This window comes from Daldinia caldariorum (assembly GCF_022478825.1).
Source record: "Daldinia caldariorum strain CBS 122874 unplaced genomic scaffold F4812scaffold_1, whole genome shotgun sequence".
In the NCBI taxonomy this organism is placed as follows: domain Eukaryota; kingdom Fungi; phylum Ascomycota; class Sordariomycetes; order Xylariales; family Hypoxylaceae; genus Daldinia; species Daldinia caldariorum.
Window position 1 is genome coordinate 3,451,085 of NW_025953037.1, and position 17,998 is coordinate 3,469,082.

At 46.2% G+C, this 17,998-nt stretch overlaps 8 protein-coding genes across 8 annotated transcripts; 3 read left to right on the forward strand and 5 right to left on the reverse strand.

The window, feature by feature from the left end:
• The first annotated feature begins 1,454 nt into the window (after positions 1 to 1,454).
• Positions 1,455 to 5,063, forward strand: F4812DRAFT_39495 (glycoside hydrolase family 55 protein). Its single transcript, XM_047932153.1, has 9 exons — positions 1,455 to 2,163; positions 2,217 to 2,365; positions 2,436 to 2,814; positions 2,869 to 2,979; positions 3,043 to 3,539; positions 3,596 to 4,157; positions 4,209 to 4,332; positions 4,383 to 4,576; positions 4,653 to 5,063. Exons 1-9 carry the CDS (start codon positions 2,085 to 2,087, stop codon positions 4,850 to 4,852), a joined length of 2,295 nt encoding a protein of 764 aa, XP_047795419.1. The 5' UTR covers positions 1,455 to 2,084; the 3' UTR covers positions 4,853 to 5,063.
• Positions 5,064 to 6,933, reverse strand: F4812DRAFT_39504 (uncharacterized protein). The gene has a single exon (XM_047932156.1). The coding sequence runs from the start codon at positions 6,240 to 6,242 to the stop codon at positions 5,274 to 5,276; it is 969 nt and encodes a 322-aa protein (XP_047795420.1). The 5' UTR covers positions 6,243 to 6,933; the 3' UTR covers positions 5,064 to 5,273.
• A 1-nt stretch (position 6,934) lies between these two features.
• Positions 6,935 to 8,986, reverse strand: F4812DRAFT_39545 (uncharacterized protein). The gene is made up of 4 exons (XM_047932160.1): positions 8,725 to 8,986; positions 8,295 to 8,649; positions 7,894 to 8,228; positions 6,935 to 7,840 (listed from the first exon to the last, which is right to left on the reverse strand). The coding sequence occupies exons 2-4, from the start codon at positions 8,475 to 8,477 to the stop codon at positions 7,189 to 7,191; spliced, it is 1,170 nt and encodes a 389-aa protein (XP_047795421.1). The 5' UTR covers positions 8,478 to 8,649; positions 8,725 to 8,986; the 3' UTR covers positions 6,935 to 7,188.
• On the reverse strand, positions 8,866 to 10,580 carry F4812DRAFT_39555 (uncharacterized protein). The gene has a single exon (XM_047932163.1). It carries the CDS (start codon positions 10,260 to 10,262, stop codon positions 9,483 to 9,485), a length of 780 nt encoding a protein of 259 aa, XP_047795422.1. The 5' UTR covers positions 10,263 to 10,580; the 3' UTR covers positions 8,866 to 9,482.
• A 617-nt stretch (positions 10,581 to 11,197) lies between these two features.
• On the forward strand, positions 11,198 to 12,428 carry F4812DRAFT_411636 (UcrQ-domain-containing protein). Its single transcript, XM_047932637.1, has 4 exons — positions 11,198 to 11,527; positions 11,625 to 11,656; positions 11,745 to 11,925; positions 11,982 to 12,428. The coding sequence occupies exons 1-4, from the start codon at positions 11,472 to 11,474 to the stop codon at positions 12,031 to 12,033; spliced, it is 321 nt and encodes a 106-aa protein (XP_047795423.1). The 5' UTR covers positions 11,198 to 11,471; the 3' UTR covers positions 12,034 to 12,428.
• A 362-nt stretch (positions 12,429 to 12,790) lies between these two features.
• On the reverse strand, positions 12,791 to 13,592 carry F4812DRAFT_411638 (uncharacterized protein; the record flags this gene model as incomplete). Its single annotated transcript, XM_047932638.1, has 3 exons — positions 13,213 to 13,592; positions 13,111 to 13,158; positions 12,791 to 13,055 (listed from the first exon to the last, which is right to left on the reverse strand). Coding segments are annotated over exons 1-3 (269 nt in total), but the record flags the coding sequence as incomplete, so codon positions are not given.
• Positions 13,593 to 14,836: 1,244 nt separating this feature from the next.
• On the forward strand, positions 14,837 to 17,251 carry F4812DRAFT_411641 (kinase-like domain-containing protein). The gene is made up of 3 exons (XM_047932639.1): positions 14,837 to 15,001; positions 15,085 to 15,885; positions 15,947 to 17,251. The coding sequence occupies exons 2-3, from the start codon at positions 15,085 to 15,087 to the stop codon at positions 16,763 to 16,765; spliced, it is 1,620 nt and encodes a 539-aa protein (XP_047795425.1). The 5' UTR covers positions 14,837 to 15,001; the 3' UTR covers positions 16,766 to 17,251.
• Positions 17,252 to 17,997, reverse strand: F4812DRAFT_411642 (uncharacterized protein). The gene is made up of 3 exons (XM_047932640.1): positions 17,590 to 17,997; positions 17,465 to 17,512; positions 17,252 to 17,415 (listed from the first exon to the last, which is right to left on the reverse strand). The coding sequence occupies exons 1-3, from the start codon at positions 17,728 to 17,730 to the stop codon at positions 17,371 to 17,373; spliced, it is 234 nt and encodes a 77-aa protein (XP_047795426.1). The 5' UTR covers positions 17,731 to 17,997; the 3' UTR covers positions 17,252 to 17,370.
• Position 17,998: the final 1 nt, after the last annotated feature.

The following is a 17,998-nucleotide window of genomic DNA, read 5'->3' on the forward strand; positions in this document are numbered from 1 at the left end:
ATGGGGATAAAAATGAAGCTTAATTCCAGGTTTCAAAGGAGGGGAAAGCTTCGTTTATAGCAAGTTCCCCTTTGAAGGAGAGGGGCGTGCGGGTGATCGACCTTTTCATGGGTTAGGGTAGAAATAATCAGAGTATCTGTAAGATCATGTCGAGTTAAAGTTAAGTTGACAAGACGTGCTTTCGCCGAGTTAGCGTAAGTCAGGCCAATCTCTTGACCATAAATCCGATAGATGTGAGCTCACGTAAGGGGTAAGCGCATGATATTCTTTATATATGTATAAGGGAGCTAATATAGGTAGGTAAATGATTCTTTCGAGGTGTTGGAGATGAAGAAGATGTAGAATAGACAACGGTGTATTAAAAAGGAAAATGATGAACAAGAGAAGAGATTAAACCGAGGAAAAGACGTACAGTGCATTATCTACAGTCCGTTTTATTATTGATCACTGTTCTGCGTCCAAGCGCCCTGGCTAACCCTCTGAGCGCATTCGCCAGGGCGCTTGGACCCTCTAGCATCTAGGTACCTAGGTACCTAAGGTAGCGTGTCCTTGCTTTTTTAAGTCATGTTTTTGAAACATTCCAAGGATATTTTTAAGCATAGAATCTATAGAACCTTGGAAAACCCCCGGCCTCCCCCAGGTTTCGCCTTTCACCCTTTCACCACCTTCCATTTATTTTAACATGTTTCCATTGATCGAAACCCAATCGGGCCGTCCCCTGGATTTTTTACCTGGATTCCGATTAGCTTTTCCACCTACAGTGGTACATATGTCTATTTTCTCGTCATCTTCTTTCCTAATAGCATTTAATCGCATTGCTTAGCTCTCTTTGTTGTCACCGAGATGAGATGAAAAAAACCCTAGCGGTGGGGATCAGCGATTTCAACGTTATGCCGTGAACAGAATGCAATGCAACGCAGTGGTAACCTGACATTTACTACTAGGTATACAACTAGTTTTATGACTTATGGTATGGCTTGGGCTTTACAAGCAGTGCGACAAGACAAAGGAAAAATAGGAAGGAGAAAAAAAAAAAAACTATCATCCGATAGTGGCTATTCCTAAAATCCCAGGGCTTTGGGTTTGTAGCGCAAATCCGCGTCAGATGGCCCCCAGATACCCCCTTGGCAGGTCCTAGTCTAAGTCGATGACTTACATGTGGCCTGGAATGTCTCGCGGCTCCAACGTCACATGGTTGAAACAACCACCTTTACATGGAACACTCCATCTAATTTAGGATGGCCAGCGCTATCCAATCTCCTGTCGGCTCCTCCATCCTACCTATCACATCTCGCATGGTACCTGAATGGACGATTCCACTTTGAGTAGGAGCCCTTAAAGCCGCAGCAAAGCCTGACCCTGGATCATTAGGAGCATTAGGAGCATTATTCTCGTTCTAGTAGTTCTGCTGGTTCTGAGAGCTTGCCGCAATGAAAGGATGACCTTAGATGCATACGGCCCCACAACCTTATATCCTACCTTAGGTTAGGTTAGGTAGGTATACTTTGGACAGAGTCTTGTTATGCTCCGTGTGCTGGTCAAGGCATAACCTCCGCGCCTAGGTAGTTTTAGATCTCTATGACCTCCGTCGCCACAATGCTACTTCGCTGGATCGTTTCCTCCAGGAATGTCATGTCTTGGTACTATAGTGGAGTTTAACAAGTAGGTGCTCAATATACTCTATCTGAGTGGCCAAACCCCCTTTCGCCTACGTAGTCTGCAACCTTGCTCGTGGCTGTCGCATTTGGCCAAATCAACCCAGTTCACTGGTTCAACAAGGGGCTGCCAAAGAGGCCCAGGGGTTTGTCCGCTTAGCTTTGTCTATTTTATGTCTTTAGTTTTGCTTGATCCTACTCAACCGGGTGGTTCACGTTACCTTTGCGGCGCCAACCTTGCCATTTAACTTTAAGGCATGACCCAGCCAGCTGTGGTAGCTCAACACTTGTGACAACGGTTCAACTTTTACCTTCTCGTTTTTTTTTCCTTCTCTTTATAAGTTCCCTTCTCACCCGTCCCCAAGTTGGGACTTTTATCTATCTTGCATCTCGCTTCGCTGTGCCTGTCTTTACCACTCAGCTTGCAATATGCGCTTTCAAACCTTTCTTTCGGCCGCTCTCGGTCTCGCCGCGAGCGTAAATGCTTACTGGCTTCAAGACATACAACGTAAGAGTGTTCTTAGTACTAAGCCAACGGAGTTTCGACTAACGTTTGGATAGATCAAGGTGTTGCACCCTTTGGAGGTGCTGGATATACAGTGTTTCGTAACGTGAAGGACTTTGGTGCGAAGGGTGATGGATCAACAGACGACACTGCTGCCATTACGGCAGCAATGAACACACCCGATAACAGGTGTTTACAAGGATGTGTAAGTGATGCTCTATTGGGAAATTTACTCCCATGTATATTGAGATTGCTGACGGTTTCGATACCATTAGGCTTCCACCACAACGACTCCGGCAGTCGTTTACTTCCCGTCCGGAACTTATATAATCTCCAAGTCTATTGTCCCCCCTTACTTTACTCAGATGGTCGGTGACCCGAAGGACCGACCAGTCATTAAAGCTACCCCCAACTTCCAAGGTTTTGGTCTAATCGATGGCAATCCATACTACGGAGAGAACTTGAACTGGGTCTCAACGAACGTGTTCTACCGTCAAATCCGCAATTTTGTTTTTGATACCACGGCCATTGCGCCAGCAACCGCGGCCACTGGTATCCATTGGCCTACCTCGCAAGCGACCAGTCTTATCAATGTCGAATTCAACATGCCTACAGACCCCAGTGTCGTTCACGTCGGACTTTTCATTGAGAGTGGTAGGTCTTGATAGATCTAATCAAGCCTCAGTAATCCTCGACTAATTCTTATAGGCTCCGGTGGTTTCATGAGCGATTTAACGTTCAATGGTGGCGCAACGGGTGCATCTCTGGGCAACCAGCAATACACCATGAGGAACCTAGTGTTCAACAACTGTCAAACAGGTATGTTGTCGTATTGCAATTAGGAGGTATGGAAACTTTATGTATTGACCATCAACCTTCTAGCTATCATCCAACTATGGAACTGGGGTTGGACCTACATTGGACTTCAAATCAACAACTGCCAGAAGGGAATTGACATCACAGCTGGTGGTGCTGAGGCGCTTTCAACTGGTTCGATCACCGTCATTGACAGTACTTTCAAGGACACTCCTGTTGGTATTACCACGGCTTACGAATCTGGTGCTAAGCCGGACACCGCCGCTAGCATCATCCTCGAGAATGTCAAGCTACAGAATGTCCCTGTTGCAGTCAAGGGCCCGGGTGGCACTCTACTTGAAGGAGGCTCTTTAACGGTTGAAGCATGGGGACAGGGACACCAGTACACACCCGATGGACCTAGTGCCTTCCAAAAAACCATAACGCCCAACAAGAGGCCCGAGTCTCTCGTTCGCAACGGTGCTTACTACGGCCGATCGAAGCCACAGTATGAGGATCTTTCCGCGTCCGATATCGTCAGCGCTCGAAGCTCCGGAGCTAAGGGTGACGCTGCGACTGATGATGTAAGTTTGCCCTTGTCCTGACAATAATGATGCTTGGTTGCCTAACAAAATACAAGACCGCAGCACTACAGTCTGCAATTAACAGCGCAGCTTCCGCCGGAAAAGTTCTCTTCCTTGACCACGGTGTCTACAAGGTTACTTCAACCCTAAGCATCCCTGCGGGCTCGAAGATCATTGGAGAAGGCTACCCAATCATTGTAGCCAATGGTCAGGCTTTCGGTGACATGAGCAACCCGAAGCCTGTGCTACAAGTCGGTGCTAAGTCAGGCGACGCTGGACAAGTGGAGTTGTCGGACTTTGTCGTTGGAAACCAAGGACCTGCTCCTGGAGCCATCCTCATCGAGTGGAACCTGGCTTCAGGGGATACTCCGAGTGGCATGTGGGATGTTCACGCGAGAGTTGGCGGATTTACTGGCTCGGACTTCCAAGTCGCACAATGCCTTAAGCAGCCTGGTTCCACCAACATTGACCCCAAATGTATCGGCGCGTACATGATGATGCACGTTACACCGAAAGCCTCCAACCTGTACATGGAGAACACATGGCTGTGGGCAGCCGATCATGACATTGAGGACTCCAAAAACACGCAAATCACCATCTACTCCGGCAGGGGTCTTTGTAAGCAGAACCTACTCTCTCCGGTTTTCACAGATGACTAACAGCAGGTAGTGATCGAGTCGACCGTCGGCAACTTCTGGCTCCTCGGCACGGCTGTCGAGCACAACAACCTCTACAACTACCAGTTTGTTGGAACCAAGAACATCTTTGCCAGCATGCTCCAGACCGAGACGCCGTAAGTTAAACCCCAGATTTTGGTAGTGATCCACACTTACACTTTCCCAGATACTATCAGCCTCTACCCGATGCGACCAAGCCCTTCCCCGTAGTCGCAGCTCTCCACGACCCCGATTTCGAAGCGTCATGTGCAGGTGTTGGAGGAAACTGTGCTAATGCATGGGGTCTTCGAATCGTTGATTCGACGGACATCTTCATCTACGGCGCCGGTCATTACTCATTCTTCAACAACTACAGCACTGGTAAGTTTGGATTCAGCTTTGATTTTACTCTTTCACAGCAAGAGAAAGAAGGAAGACTAACTCGGTACTGCTATAGATTGCTCTACAGTTGAGGCAGGCGAGAACTGCCAGTCGCGAATCGTCTCGCTCGAAGGCGCTACTAGCAACATTAACGTATACGCTCTTAACACGATCGGTTCTCTTAGCATGATCGACCGGGATGGTAAGAGCTTAGCCAAATGGCAAGACAACGTGAACGTGTTCCCCGCAAACATCATGTTGTTCAGGACCGGTTAGAAGCCGAGACATTCTGAACAGCTATCTTGCGCAAGAGGGGCTTCGCCAGGGAGCGAAAGAAAATTATTCCCACGGGGATACCCAACTTTTGACAGGTACAATTTGATACCTGCAGGATACATCATAGGTTGCATGAGCAGGCTTGCATACGTTTCAGTGTATATCCTTTGAATTTTTGTGAATACCTTCTTCATGTATATATTAGGTGGAATTAGTTGAGCCTAAATTATTCTTATTAGGACATTTTTGATAGGCTTGTTGGAAATAAATAGCTTGAGTCATTATCATCATCATCAACATCATCATTCATCTAGGGAATATCCCACGTCGCCGCTTTCGCTTCCTAACTTGACTAATCGCGCCCGCATCCCTTCTGCTCTTGCTCTTTGCTTCTCACCTAGATTGCTGAAGTCACATTTATCTACCCACTACACCGTATTGTGTTAGCTACCTTACACCTCGTTTTGTTGATTTGAATTTGGCCTGGATAAAAAAAAAAAAAAAAAAAAGAGACATGGCCATAGTAGTCAACAGAAGAAGGACGATACAAAAAAGGGCCACGAAATATGAAAAAGGGTACACTCACGCTGCCAACCGCATGCTGCAGCACATTCCTAGCCCTCAACTTCCCCCCAGCCACATGTCCCACGGACCCATGCAGGCTCAGCCTCTCGCGACTCCCATCGTACCGCCCCCTGTGGAGTATATTATTATTATAAAACACGACGTCGCCGGCGTCCAGCTTCACCACGAGCTGGCCCGGCATGTCGGCGTCGAACGGGTCCGCCGCGCGCTCCCGCTCGGTCCGCGGCCGCGCGTGCGACCCCGGCACCACCACCAGGCTCTCGTCGCCGTCGCACAGCGCTAGGTTCCACTGCGCGTGCCACGCCGGCTCGCGTAGGCGCGCGAGCTCCTGCGCCGCGCTCGCGTCCCCGGGGATGTCGTCGCGGTGCCAGCGCAGCTGGAAGTCCGAGCCGTCGGACGGCCGGACGAGCAGGTTATACAGTTCCATGACGAGCTCGTCGTCCGAACAAGCACCCGCACCCCCATCCCCATCCCCATTGCCATTGCCATTAGGTCCGCTACCTAGCAGCTCCTTGGCCACGCCCAACACCTCGTCGCCGAAGTAGCTCGCGGCGAACGTGGGCGCGTCCGGCAGCCGCGGGTTCAGCAGGTGCTGGACGCCCCAGATGCCGACGCCCGGCTGCCAGGTCCAGGGCGGGAACTGCTTGCCGACGGTGCGCACGTGGGGCCAGGACCCGGACAGCGCGAGGGCGCGCGCGCGCTCGGCGGCCGCGCGCTGCTGCGCGACTTGCGCCGGGGCGAGGAGCGAACGGAGGACCACGAAGCCGTCCCTGTCTAGCTGGGTGCGTAGTGTGGAGGTGGGCATTGTGGACAGGCTACCTAGGGATGTAAGGTACCTGGTAAGGTAAGGTAGGTTAGGTAAAGGAGCAAATTTGCTTGCTTGCTTGCTTGCTTGCTTGATACCTGTAGGTACCTAACCTAACTTAGAGGCGGGTATGCGGGAGCTCGGTGGACTCGTGATCTTGTTACCTGACTGACTCCGAGGTACGAGCAGGGCGCAACTGGAAGTGTGACCTAGATTGAATTGCGTAACGTCGCCTTGAGTAACAATAAGTCTGACTACCTTAGGTAAAGTTAGGTTACAGGTAGTCTTAGCTTTAATTCAATACTCTGTATGTTCTCGTGGTAACGTCTTTGTTGCCGCTTAGGGTAGGTTAGACGGAGAGTATGGTCAAGGTCCGTGATAGAGCCGAGCTAATTCCTTTTACAGTTAATTGCTCGGGATAAGGCTACGTGATCGACAGCTTGGAGTAGAGATGCTGATCTTTGCTTGTGAAAATAGATGGTCTGATGATAGGTACAGGTGGCGGTGGAGATGATCTCATGGTATTGCGGGGTTGAATCGTCAAAGAAACCTTTGCCTCCACTAACATACAACGTTGCGCTCTATCGGCATCATTCCGAGCTTCCCCTGGCTCGGGCACTTGGCTTGGGGTAGCTAAGTGGGGAATAGAATGTAAATAGCGGCAATGTGCCGTCGTGAAGCGAAGATGTTAACAGGTAAACTATACGAAATTGGGATGGTTCATTACTATATTTTCCTGAGGGGTGTTTTTCATTGAATTGAAGATATACTAGATGATAGTCTACCAGAGGATCTATCGACAAAGCAAGAAGACTTTTCGTAAAACTGACAACTGAGTAACCTCCGACGCCGTCGCTCATGAATTGGAAACCAATGGTTAATCAATCATCCCGCCAACATATGCCGCCAGATATGAAATATAGGTACATCCTAATATACGTATCTCTTACATGCCCAATCCCGAGTCCTTCATGTTTTGTGCCCGCGTCTCACCTTTGACGTAGTCGCTCAAACGCATCTCGTTTGACTCATTACCGTGTCCATCCATAAACCGACCCCCCGACGAACTTGGTGAGTAAGCGGGTAGTGGCGGAATCCTTGGCTGAACTGTATATCGGTACCCGTCTATCACCATAGCTTCAGCTGCGAGATCCGAAGAGTGGCTCATCATTGAATTTCCCGCGGACATGTCCGGCATGTCTTGTGAGGCCATATGGAATAATCCATGCTGGTGCATAACGGGTGAAATGGGAGACACTTGAGATATTCGAGAAGCAATGGACACAGGAGAGACAGGGAGTGGCTGTGTCCGTCTTTGGTCGTTGAATGCACGATCCCCATGTATTTCGCTAGAGGACTCGACATTAACAGTTTGTATTATAGGGTTCGCCCTAGCTGTTGGCGTCAAGACCCTTTCTCTAGATCGCACGGCGTCATCAGGGTCTCTCTCAGCATTAGTGCTTTGAATCTCTGGTCCTAGATGGTCAGGTTGATAAATATCGTCTGTCGATGGAAATAGGCGATCTTTCTGGCGCTGGTTCCAACGCTGCTCAAAGATCCGCAACGCTCCCAGTGTTATCGTTAGCATGTAAGTAAATCTGACATTATTAGTAGATGGATGTACATGTATGGGGACTAATGATTCTCGTACACTAGGGCTATGGCGATGGAATAGAAGCTCTGCTCTAGAGAACAGTATTTATCAAGCAGTCCTTTTATATCATCCCCATCGCCAAATCTTGTATCATATTCTGGGGGAGGGTTGTCAGGGGCATCGCCTTTTTCCATATCGTCTCGGGTCAATCCATGGCAGTCCGTCGGCAGCCCCGTGCGAGAGAGCACTGATATGATGGCGATCATGATCCCAGTGAGTAGTACATCGCCAGCAACGAAGATGGTGGCCAATATTGTGCTCGATCTTCTCCGTTGGTTACCAGAGTGTTGTATTGATAGTACTAGGCCAGAATAAATGAGTGCGATACATATCTGGATAGCGGTAAGTTCATAGTTCACAGAAGGTTGAGAGCAGATAGACAAGGTAGCAAGACGAACCATCATCTCTAAACAAAACATGCTTGTCGTAACGCCGAGCCGGTTCCTGTGGATATAGGCTAGAAGGAACCCGTTCATCACAGCAGTTACGAGGGTGCATGACACTTGTAATAATCTTGTGAGGAGAAGCCATCTCGATATCGTCCATCTCGATGGTGCCCACTTTGGAGACGGCCATTCCATAGTGGTTGATGATAGGGGCTAGGTGTTCTCGACAAACTTTCGGCCAATACGGACCCAATAATATCAGTTGTTCCCCGTAGGAACGGAAGACACGAATCCAAGTTATGTTTCAAGAAGAGGAAATACCGATCCAGATATGGAGGTCTGGTTGGTACTTTGGTTCGATTATTGTCTGTAATCGGAATGAGGCTATGCCTTACTGTAACTGCAACCCGCACCACATGCAGCCCAGCCAATATTTCCATACTTAGCTGATGGTCACTGAACGTCAGTTATTTCCGGATTGCATTTTTATGAGCTTTACTCCTCAAAAGTGTGCCTCAATACCCTTTTGAGGCTACTTGGCTCATTACTTGGCGATATCGCAGCTGCAAGTAGTAATCACGCTGGTATCTACTCATTTAAGACGCCATATTGAAATTAATAACAACGATAACAAGGAAAATTAGGGCCAGTAGGAAAGCTGACTAGGAACCGTTACCAGAAGAATCGGATGTGGTAGGTTTTGGGGGCGACATAATCAACACTTGCATGCACCGCCTCGTAGATCCACCCAACACTACCTCTCTAAAGGAGGCGGAAAAGGACGAGGAACACGAACAATATGTATGAAGAGCGCCCGAGATAAGGCGTACTTGTTAGACGCAATTGGCTTTTGGTGTCTCGCGCTATATTTTGCCCAATAGAAGACGGAAGCATCATAGCCCTAATATAAGTTCTACAGCCGCCACGGTAGGATCTGCACTATTGAGCGCTCGTTCGTTTCTGGTCACATGCTGTTGGGAGAATGGATGGTGCAGTTTACCTCATTTCATTTTAGCTGTTTGTGTAGCTGTCTGTATGTGCGATGACTTGCGGTCGAATGAAGAAGGGCGGCGCACAACTGCGTGTCAGACGAGATGCTGCGCATATTTCTCTCTCATCGTTTGGATTGAATCCGGAGAAGTGCGGGGAGGGCATTGATGAAAAATTAGCACAAGTCAAACAAACTGCGCCCGGGGCAATCTATATGCACTTTTCATCAGGCCAGCGTAAAGTGAATCCTGTAACCGTCTTCCGAACATCCTCGTCGCCTGGGTCATTTTCGAACATAGCCTTGTCCATCTTCTCCTCTAGGATCTTCTCGACTAGAAACCCTTTCTCTCGCGCAAGGTCGAAGAATGCGAGATCTTTGTGCTGCAGCCATGGCCGGTAACTTGTGAAGCAGACGAAGGCCGTACTATCCTTCTTTCGGCTCATCGTCGCCTCGATTGTTGATATCATATTTCCATGTTCGGAATGTCTGAAGAGTAAATCGGCTAGGATAAGCACATCAAATTTGTCCCTCCTAACCGGCTCTAGATGCGAGAGTAGATGAGTCGCATCAGCTCCCCAGACGTAGCCGTCGGCAACAATTGGAGAGTTGTCAGGCTGGCCGTCTACTACAGGTATAAGTTCGCAGCCTAGTATGTTTTTCTTCATGTTGACGACCAGATCCGGATCGGGGTAGTCGGTGACCACGACCCTTTCGGCCCCCAGGATGGCGCTCACAATGCTAGGAAGTCCGGCACCGGCTCCGAGCTCAAGCACAGCTCGGCCTTTAACTTCGGATACATGGGACTCGAAGTACTTGGATATAATACGACTGCCATTCCAGAGATGGTGGGCTTCCAAGGGGCTGTGACCTACAAGGTGAAGTGTGATTTTCTCCCCTGTCTGCAGCGTATAAACCTGGGAGGTTGGAGGCGGTGATGGAGGATAATAATCGGCCGGTTCTTCAAAGAACCCAGCAGTATCCGGTTCCATCGAAGTTGGTGGCCTAACAACTGGAGATAATTATATATAGGAATTCTTGACAAGTTGAAAGTTTTTTTTTTTTTTTTTTTTTTTTTTTTTTAATTAAAGACCTCAGCTCCATTCAAGGGTACGAAATACAAGCCTACTGGTACCCTGGTATCTCAGGTACCTAGATACATGTTTTTAATGGACAGCCTGCACCACACAGTATTCCTCACAGTAATAAATAGGTCATTAAAACGGTGTACATAGCGTGAAGGCGCAGTTACAGGTACCTATGTACATGTATGTCTGTCGGCTACACATTTCAACGACGATGACACGCACCAGCTCATAAAATATTTCTTTAATTAGATTACAGTCGCCATTTATATAATCTCTCTGTATGGATACAGCACGATGGAATAGATCACTTTGCCACGCGCCATGCTATTATCTGCCTGGTTTAAGTAGAGCTTATACATGGCTGGTTCGGAATCTCATGTTATTGGAATGAATTATTAGGCACTTCTTAAGCCTACATAAAAGTGTCGTAATTAGGTGCTTTGCGAGGCAGATTTGATACATCAGGCTTATCAAGATAAACGAGCTATGATGAATTGAGTATGGTTAGAGACTCCTTCAACCAAACCTTACTCGGATCACCACGAACTTGCCAAGAACTTACATTCCCACGTCTCTAATATGTAGTAACTATACGATATACTCAACTGGTTTAGGTATGCAAAGACAGTTGAGCAACCGAACCTAAGGTTTTTTGTACGAATAGCTAACTTGACAAGGTCTTCCTTGCAATATTGTAGGTGCATACCTAACCTACGGAGAGCATCAGAAGACGCTGCTACCAATCTACTAAGTGAAGTTGTAATTACTTCGTAATGATCCAGTAATAAATGAGGACCCGGGGTGCCCCGCAATGTAAGCAGTCTGCATACATGCCTACCTCCTAGCTACCTAGGTTGATAATATCCAATGACATGATCTGAACCTCGGACTGACGTTTTGCCCGCCTCCCCGACTCCTTCTCATCAGGGACGGTCGTCGAGATAATGAAGCTCTTAAACGTTTCAACTTTGACTTGCAAAACTGTTGAAACTCTGTTGTTTACCCACCTAAGACTTTCCATCAACGCCATCAATTTTATCTCTTAAACCTGACCTCGCTGTAAGGCCGCCTAGGTAGATATACATTACGTGAGACTATTCCAACACCAGCGTGATGCGTCCATCACAGATACTTCGAAGCAGCGAGATCCCTATTGGCAAATATGGCCAGTAAGTTAAGAAACATCTTCCGTTCCTCTATATCATCAACTATACCCCGACCCTTCAACGGGAAAACACCTAATTAACTGCTTCCCAATTTGTATAGTTTCTTAAACAAAGATACATGGGGTAATCTTGGTATGATATCACTCATCTGGTTGATCTGGCTCCACTGCAGTTAGACGGGAGGTAGGTATATTAGACAGATTGACTGATATAAATATAGGTTGTATTATACGCCAGAAAGGCATAATCACATATACTATTAGCCCAAATCGCCAGAAGATCTTTGCGGGTGCTTTTCACGACGCTGTGTTCAATACCTGGCGTCGGTTCACCTCTCAAGTGTTATACTGGGCGCCGCCCCTCCTCGCTGCGTATTACGCTATGGATTGGGCTAACAAGAGGTATGTCTGCGACGAAGGAAGTTCAATGTTAATACATAGAGTAACATGAGCTATAGAAACGAGTATCTTAATAGTAAAGCGGGAAGGGCTGAGTTCAAAGAAGGTTAAGTCAGATACAGATGATACAACAGGAATACTGGCTAGTACAGGGCTCTACTGTCAGGTATATAAAGAGTCGCCAGCCCCCGGAGGAAGGTTGGAAGGCTAGGCGTTTCTAGATATCGACAATAGAGTGCATACTAGCCCCTGGCACTCGCTCTGCATACGACATCTATCATGGGCATAATCAGAAATATAAAAAGTAATGAAAAATCTAAAAGCACTAAAGGATTTCTAGTTTGTCACTAACCGCTCCTCCGGATACCTTGATAGCATCCTTAAAGAACTCGGTAGTTTAAGATTAGCCCGGGGTCTCATACTAAAATTTGTCAGTCAAGTCTAAATAGCATCTCTCATCAGTATTCTCTCGAAGCAATTCATCACAATAAAGCGACGGAATCGCCGGAATCTACAGACAATTAAGTTGAGAGACTACAAAAAGGCCTCCTTATACTACTATCCTAGTGAGTCCATCTCCCAATACGTCCTAGTGTCTCATACCCCTGACAATTTACCTGGAGACCTTGAACAAGAATATAGAAAACGACTCCATTAATTCCACCGCTATTGAAGACGTAAGGACCCGTGGAGCTATAAATATTAGTGCTTATCAAAATGAAAGAATTGAGGGCTTATTAAGTGCCTACCCACCTACCTCCTATACCCAGGGAGATATATAGGTGAGATGTAATCTATCTCGGTTATCATTACCTAAGGTGCGTGCAGGATATAAACCCTAATGCCTGCATAAAGCTGCTTATGCCGAGTAATACTGAAAGCTGCGGGGGGGGAGAGAAAAACAAGGCACAACACAGGTTATTGAAGATATGAGCCACTCATTGAAATTAACCATAACACGTTATACAATAGGTACCTACTAACTAGTATAGCCAGATCTGATAAGCATTTCATAAACCGCTTTCCATCGTTGACCCTGTATCAGCCGCATACAAAGATTAAGTTCATACTTAGAATTACATGCCTGATGTATGAAGGGGTTCCGAAACTCAGTTACAGCGGACCAGGTCGTGCTAATCGGTCAGATTGAATCCTTGCCTTTCAAATGACTTCTGAATGTTTTCATACCTTTGTGAGCCGTTCCGGGGTGGATATGAAATAGTTGTCATTCCGAAGCTTCTCGCCAAGTTAGCCTCGGTTCTAAGTAATAGGAAAGCATTAGAGAGCTACCTTAACTTTGTAGTCGCCTTTGAATTTCTCTTGTAATAATTTAACGAGATGCTCTGGGTTCACAAGGTAGCCGGGGATTCTATATTCCACTGGACATGATGATGTAGGATCCGTTGCTTTCAATGTGCTTTCGTACAGTCCTTTCGTATGCTCCCAATTAGGTTTAGGTATAAGGCTTGAAGAAGATGAGAGAGAAGACATTTCTTTTCTTCGTGAAAGATATAACAAGGAAACATTAAGTGAGACGGGCTCTTTCTGGATCAAAGCATGCAGAGTTTGATGAAGATGAATGAATATTTGAATACTTCTACAGACCAAGTAGGTACCTGCCTACCTATATATATAAGGTAGTGCGGTAGAGCGGCGCCGTATGCCTGCTGATGTCCGATAGTAGGAAGTTAGTGCAACCATAGGCGGATATCATACACCTACCTACCTACCTATCCTATCCCATGGTAAACAGAAATCATATTTTTTACTGGTCCACCCAGAGGACCTAACGAACGGTGCTAAAAATAAATAAATTTTTACACTATACCTCATATATTTTCCGAGTCAACCTAACATAGAGTAAAACAGAGCCTTTGTTATCCCCGCCAATCTAGGTAGCCTACTGGCTCCTAGAAATGAATCGTGGTCAAAGTCGCCCAAAGCCTTATTTACTCATCGGGCGAATTATTACAAGCCTTCGCATTTTCATAAAAGACAAGATGGCTTGATTGCATCAATTTAATGTCGTGTAACGATCAGCTTTGTTGAGAGCTAATGAGGGCTTGGCACGTCGGTTAAGCACGTAGGCTCCGGTACCTAACCTACCTGTACTTAGGTGTTCTGCTGGTATGTCGGTGAGCTCACCACATTTAATGACCATATATGTGTGATGCCGGAGTATATATGTCTAGGTATATGATAACACTATTCTGTCAAAGACTCTTCAATACTATAGGCACTATCTTTTTAAGGTATGAATCTTGTGTTGAGCAATCAGGGTACCTATATCGTGCCCAGCCTTGCTTATTTCTCACTCAGCATTAGAACCGAAAGAACCCTTCACTTCCGTAAATGTGGGAGCATCCTTGCGGCATGGCGTAGTATCGGATATCTACTTCGGTTAAAGTATGCCTCACCACATATATTGACCTTGGTGTGTAGGACAAATCAATATTCCCCTTGTGGATATTCGAGCGCTTCACGCCTTTGATAAAAGTTACAGGATAACAACAAGCTTAACTCTTTTCGGTTCCCATGTTATACGGACGATTTGATAGAAAACTATTCCTTTCTGACTGGTAGGAGAATATGTTTTTATAAGACGAATAGGGGTATATCCTAAAACATACCCAGCTTCAAACTGCTATAGCTCGCCTAAAGAAAGGTCGCAAGGTTACAGGATATATCGGTGAGAAGACTGGGAGGGTGTAAGGCTGGATGAAAGTGTCGATTTGAGGCTTATAGCTGTAGTTTGCATAAGGCGGACAATACCTCACCTTGAGGTGCTGTTGCCTGCGCAGACGTTGCCTAAATCTTGTATTAGATTTCAACTTCTTTGGCTGCCTCCTGCTCAAAATTGTGTCTATAAATACTGGTTAGGTATCTCAAGAGATCAGCAGCAAAGATCTCTTAATATTCATGGTCATAAATCACACCAAGCTCCCACTTTTAACGTCTGGTAATGGACAGTTTAAAATCTTAGAAACAATCGATAACTAAATCATCATTTACTTTCGCTTTTTATATATACTTGGTATCCGTGATCACTATCCGGTATCTATTACCAACTCTATTAAAGGTAAGCTTAGGTAGTCACTTTGCCAGATTCATTTGTCTTTTTCTTTCTGGTCTATAGAACGCTAACACTACATGCAAATGTAGATGACCCAAGGTTGCCAATCCCCAAAAGAAAATGCAAATGCACATGTAAAATGTCTCGACCGCGGCCACCAGTTTCGAAAGAACTCCTTGAAACGCAGTGCAAGTGCAGGCGCTTCAAATGGAGTGCGCGAGTACAAGACCAACCAGCTATATACCACCTTGCGAGACAACAGGATACACACCAACAATAATAGCACCTTATTCATACCTTTCGACAAGCTTGAACTAGCCAAGAACCGCGGGCTCGTCAAACAAGCGCTCCAGGAAGATGATGCTCCACGAGATGAGATTTCCAGATGGGTAGAATCGATTTGCACGATTCAACCTGATGGAAGTGAATTCTTTCGGATATTTGCTATTTTGGTACTATGCGAAAAGGCTAGATCCATCGGCAAGTTCATCAGCCAACACATCGATGACTCTTATCTCCCTCTACCTACGGTGGAGCGACATGAAAACAACATAAAGATTTCGCAAGATAATAAGGGCCGTCAAATCAACAGAGAGAATTTGCAGTACCTCTTCCAGGACCGAAAAGAATGGAAACAAGGGAGTCTAGATAATTTTGCCAATTACCAATGGTGGACTATCGCGCCTTTCTTCTACCGGCCAGACAATGTCATCCCTCACTACGTCCTTGAAGCTTCAGATGTCTTACCTTTTACGGAAAAGAAGGATCATCTCGAGCCTGAGGTGGAGTCGCTAGACCCAGATGTAAAAGAAGCGGTTTTACAAGGGGGTTTTGGCGATGTTTTCATTGTCAAAATACACCCGTCTCATTATCAGTTCCGTAATCAATCTGTACGTTTTGCTGAGGGGATCTACCTAAACTATCATAAGCTGTATACTAAAGTCTAGAAAGTTTAACGACAGTTCACACTTGTTCGCTCTTAAACGGTTGAAGTCTAAGAACTATACAGACTTCAAATCGGAGGTTGATGCCCTCAGAAAACACAACTACAGCATCGAAGAGCACCTAATTCCACTGCTTGCTACGATCGAGAAAGAGAGCGAAGCAGGGAAGTACTACCTACTGTTCCCAAAGGCCAACGGCGATCTCCGGCACTTCTGGAAAACCCAGTTGGTCAGGAATCCTGACAGAGTGTCCATGATACGTTGGGTAGCGGAGCAATGTCTTGGCATTGCGAGGGCTTTGTCCATGCTACACCAAGACCAAGATACAAATAAGGGCGAAGACTATCCTATATATGGACGCCATGGTGATATAAAGGCCAGCAACATACTTTGGTTTTCCAAACCGGGCGCGTCAGGTCCTTCTGGATGGTGTTTAGTTCTATCAGACTTTGGTTTAATGAGATTCCACCGCGCCATATCGATATCTGCTCAGACGGCTAGCAAACTCAAGAAAACACTGACGTATCAAGCTCCAGAGTTTGACATCACAGGGGCAAAAATATCTAGAAAATCTGATATTTGGGCCCTCGGATGTACATGGAATTCATTACTTGCTACATCTTGGGATTTGAGGCCGTGGAAGAAGATTTCCCTAGCTGCCGAGGAGAAGACGACCGAAACCTTCCAGGGGTTAGCGAAGATAAATTCTACCGAGCGACTTGCAATGGAAAGTCGGCTGAGATCAAACCAGGTGTCCGAGAATGGATCTCTGAACTTCGCAGGAACCCGAAGTGCTCCCAGTATTTTCGAGAATTCCTCGACTTGATTGAGAATCATATGCTACTTATTGAGTGTGGAAAGCGGTGCACAGCGGCCGAGATTGCGGTGAAGCTGGATATCATCCTTACGAAGTGCCATGGGGATGGTTATATCATCGAAAGGCATGCCCAGCAATCAAGGAGGAGATAATGAGGAAGTCATGCCATATGTTAGGTACCCATGGATGGGCCTAAGCATATAACATTCATTTAAAAACAGTGGAAGGTGGAAGGCTATTGTAATGAATTGGAGTTTGTGGTTAGAAAAAAAAGAGGTTAGAAAGGGAGCTTATGTTGACTACGTTTAATTACTGTATCTTGGCGATCACGAGTTGGGGTTTTGTACTCATCAGTTTCTTCTTCAAACTTATCGAGCACGAAGGATGAGAAGATACAATAGGAGGCACCTAGCCTAGGTACCCTTAGAATAACGAGTTTCACGACGATCATAGATTTCATCAAAAGTATAATGCCCTAATAGATATATGGAATATTGCAGGTGTATTTCAAGCCTATGAGATTCATCATCTTTCTCCTTCGTGTAGTGGTCATCAAAGTAAAGTCTCGACACACTAGATCCCTCTCAGGAATGCTGAAGTATCGATAGGGGAGTTTAGTAGTGCACGTGTGCAATTCTTTCAAGCTCGGTTTCGTCCACCTTGAAGTAATTAGAACCTTTTTCCCATATGAGGTGTTGACTTGCATACGTCAGTGAGCTTCCTGGGCGCCCAGACTACCCATCTACCAGTGCGGTGCTTCTCAGGATTAGTTGTAGTGCCTACTATATTACACCTTTATCATGGTTTAGGTTAGGTTAGGTACCTATACGCACCTTCAGAATGTAGCCTGTTTCCCCGAGTAACTCATTGAGACCTTTTCTGACTTCTCCACCGTCATTGTACGTGCATCGGAGAACTGATTGGACCCAACCTGATGGGTACTTGGACCTTTGTGATAGGAGTTGAGAAGGCATTGAGATAATTCTGGTTATTATAATTCAAATAAAGAAGCGCTAGCAATCGTATGCTTGTTTTAATGGTTGTAAAGGGCTCCCCATTTCAGCTAATAACCTTTTTATAGGCATTTTCCCTGTTGAGGCTCAAGTCGTCAAGTCGACTTTAGAGGGTGTGCTGGTACTTCGATACTACCCTCTCCCTAATGATGCGCCTTTATCTCCTCAGGCACCATTCTGGTGAGGGGTTGTTCAGGTGGCTTGATTTGAACATGTTGATGAAGTTCAT

What these genes read in the sequence shown, in the direction of transcription:
- F4812DRAFT_411636 (XM_047932637.1), top strand. Translation starts at nt 11,472, where the DNA reads ATGCGTCCATCACAGATACTTCGAAGCAGCGAGATCCCTATTGGCAAA. An exon ending in CCTATTGGCAAATATGGCCA is followed by an intron (nt 11,528 to 11,624) that starts GTAAGTTAAGAA and finishes CAATTTGTATAG; the next exon opens with TTTCTTAAACAAAGATACAT. An exon ending in AGATACATGGGGTAATCTTG is followed by an intron (nt 11,657 to 11,744) that starts GTATGATATCAC and finishes ATATAAATATAG; the next exon opens with GTTGTATTATACGCCAGAAA.
- F4812DRAFT_411642 (XM_047932640.1), bottom strand. Translation starts at nt 17,730, where the DNA reads ATGCCTTCTCAACTCCTATCACAAAGGTCCAAGTACCCATCAGGTTGG. An exon ending in AAACAGGCTACATTCTGAAG is followed by an intron (nt 17,513 to 17,589) that starts GTGCGTATAGGT and finishes AATCCTGAGAAG; the next exon opens with CACCGCACTGGTAGATGGGT. An exon ending in CGCCCAGGAAGCTCACTGAC is followed by an intron (nt 17,416 to 17,464) that starts GTATGCAAGTCA and finishes AATTACTTCAAG; the next exon opens with GTGGACGAAACCGAGCTTGA.
- F4812DRAFT_39495 (XM_047932153.1), top strand. Translation starts at nt 2,085, where the DNA reads ATGCGCTTTCAAACCTTTCTTTCGGCCGCTCTCGGTCTCGCCGCGAGC. An exon ending in CTGGCTTCAAGACATACAAC is followed by an intron (nt 2,164 to 2,216) that starts GTAAGAGTGTTC and finishes ACGTTTGGATAG; the next exon opens with ATCAAGGTGTTGCACCCTTT. An exon ending in ACAGGTGTTTACAAGGATGT is followed by an intron (nt 2,366 to 2,435) that starts GTAAGTGATGCT and finishes CGATACCATTAG; the next exon opens with GCTTCCACCACAACGACTCC.
- F4812DRAFT_39555 (XM_047932163.1), bottom strand. Translation starts at nt 10,262, where the DNA reads ATGGAACCGGATACTGCTGGGTTCTTTGAAGAACCGGCCGATTATTAT.
- F4812DRAFT_39545 (XM_047932160.1), bottom strand. Translation starts at nt 8,477, where the DNA reads ATGGAATGGCCGTCTCCAAAGTGGGCACCATCGAGATGGACGATATCG. An exon ending in TGTTTTGTTTAGAGATGATG is followed by an intron (nt 8,229 to 8,294) that starts GTTCGTCTTGCT and finishes ACCGCTATCCAG; the next exon opens with ATATGTATCGCACTCATTTA. An exon ending in TCCATCGCCATAGCCCTAGT is followed by an intron (nt 7,841 to 7,893) that starts GTACGAGAATCA and finishes TAATAATGTCAG; the next exon opens with ATTTACTTACATGCTAACGA.
- F4812DRAFT_411641 (XM_047932639.1), top strand. Translation starts at nt 15,085, where the DNA reads ATGACCCAAGGTTGCCAATCCCCAAAAGAAAATGCAAATGCACATGTA. An exon ending in ATCAGTTCCGTAATCAATCT is followed by an intron (nt 15,886 to 15,946) that starts GTACGTTTTGCT and finishes AAGTCTAGAAAG; the next exon opens with TTTAACGACAGTTCACACTT.
- F4812DRAFT_39504 (XM_047932156.1), bottom strand. Translation starts at nt 6,242, where the DNA reads ATGCCCACCTCCACACTACGCACCCAGCTAGACAGGGACGGCTTCGTG.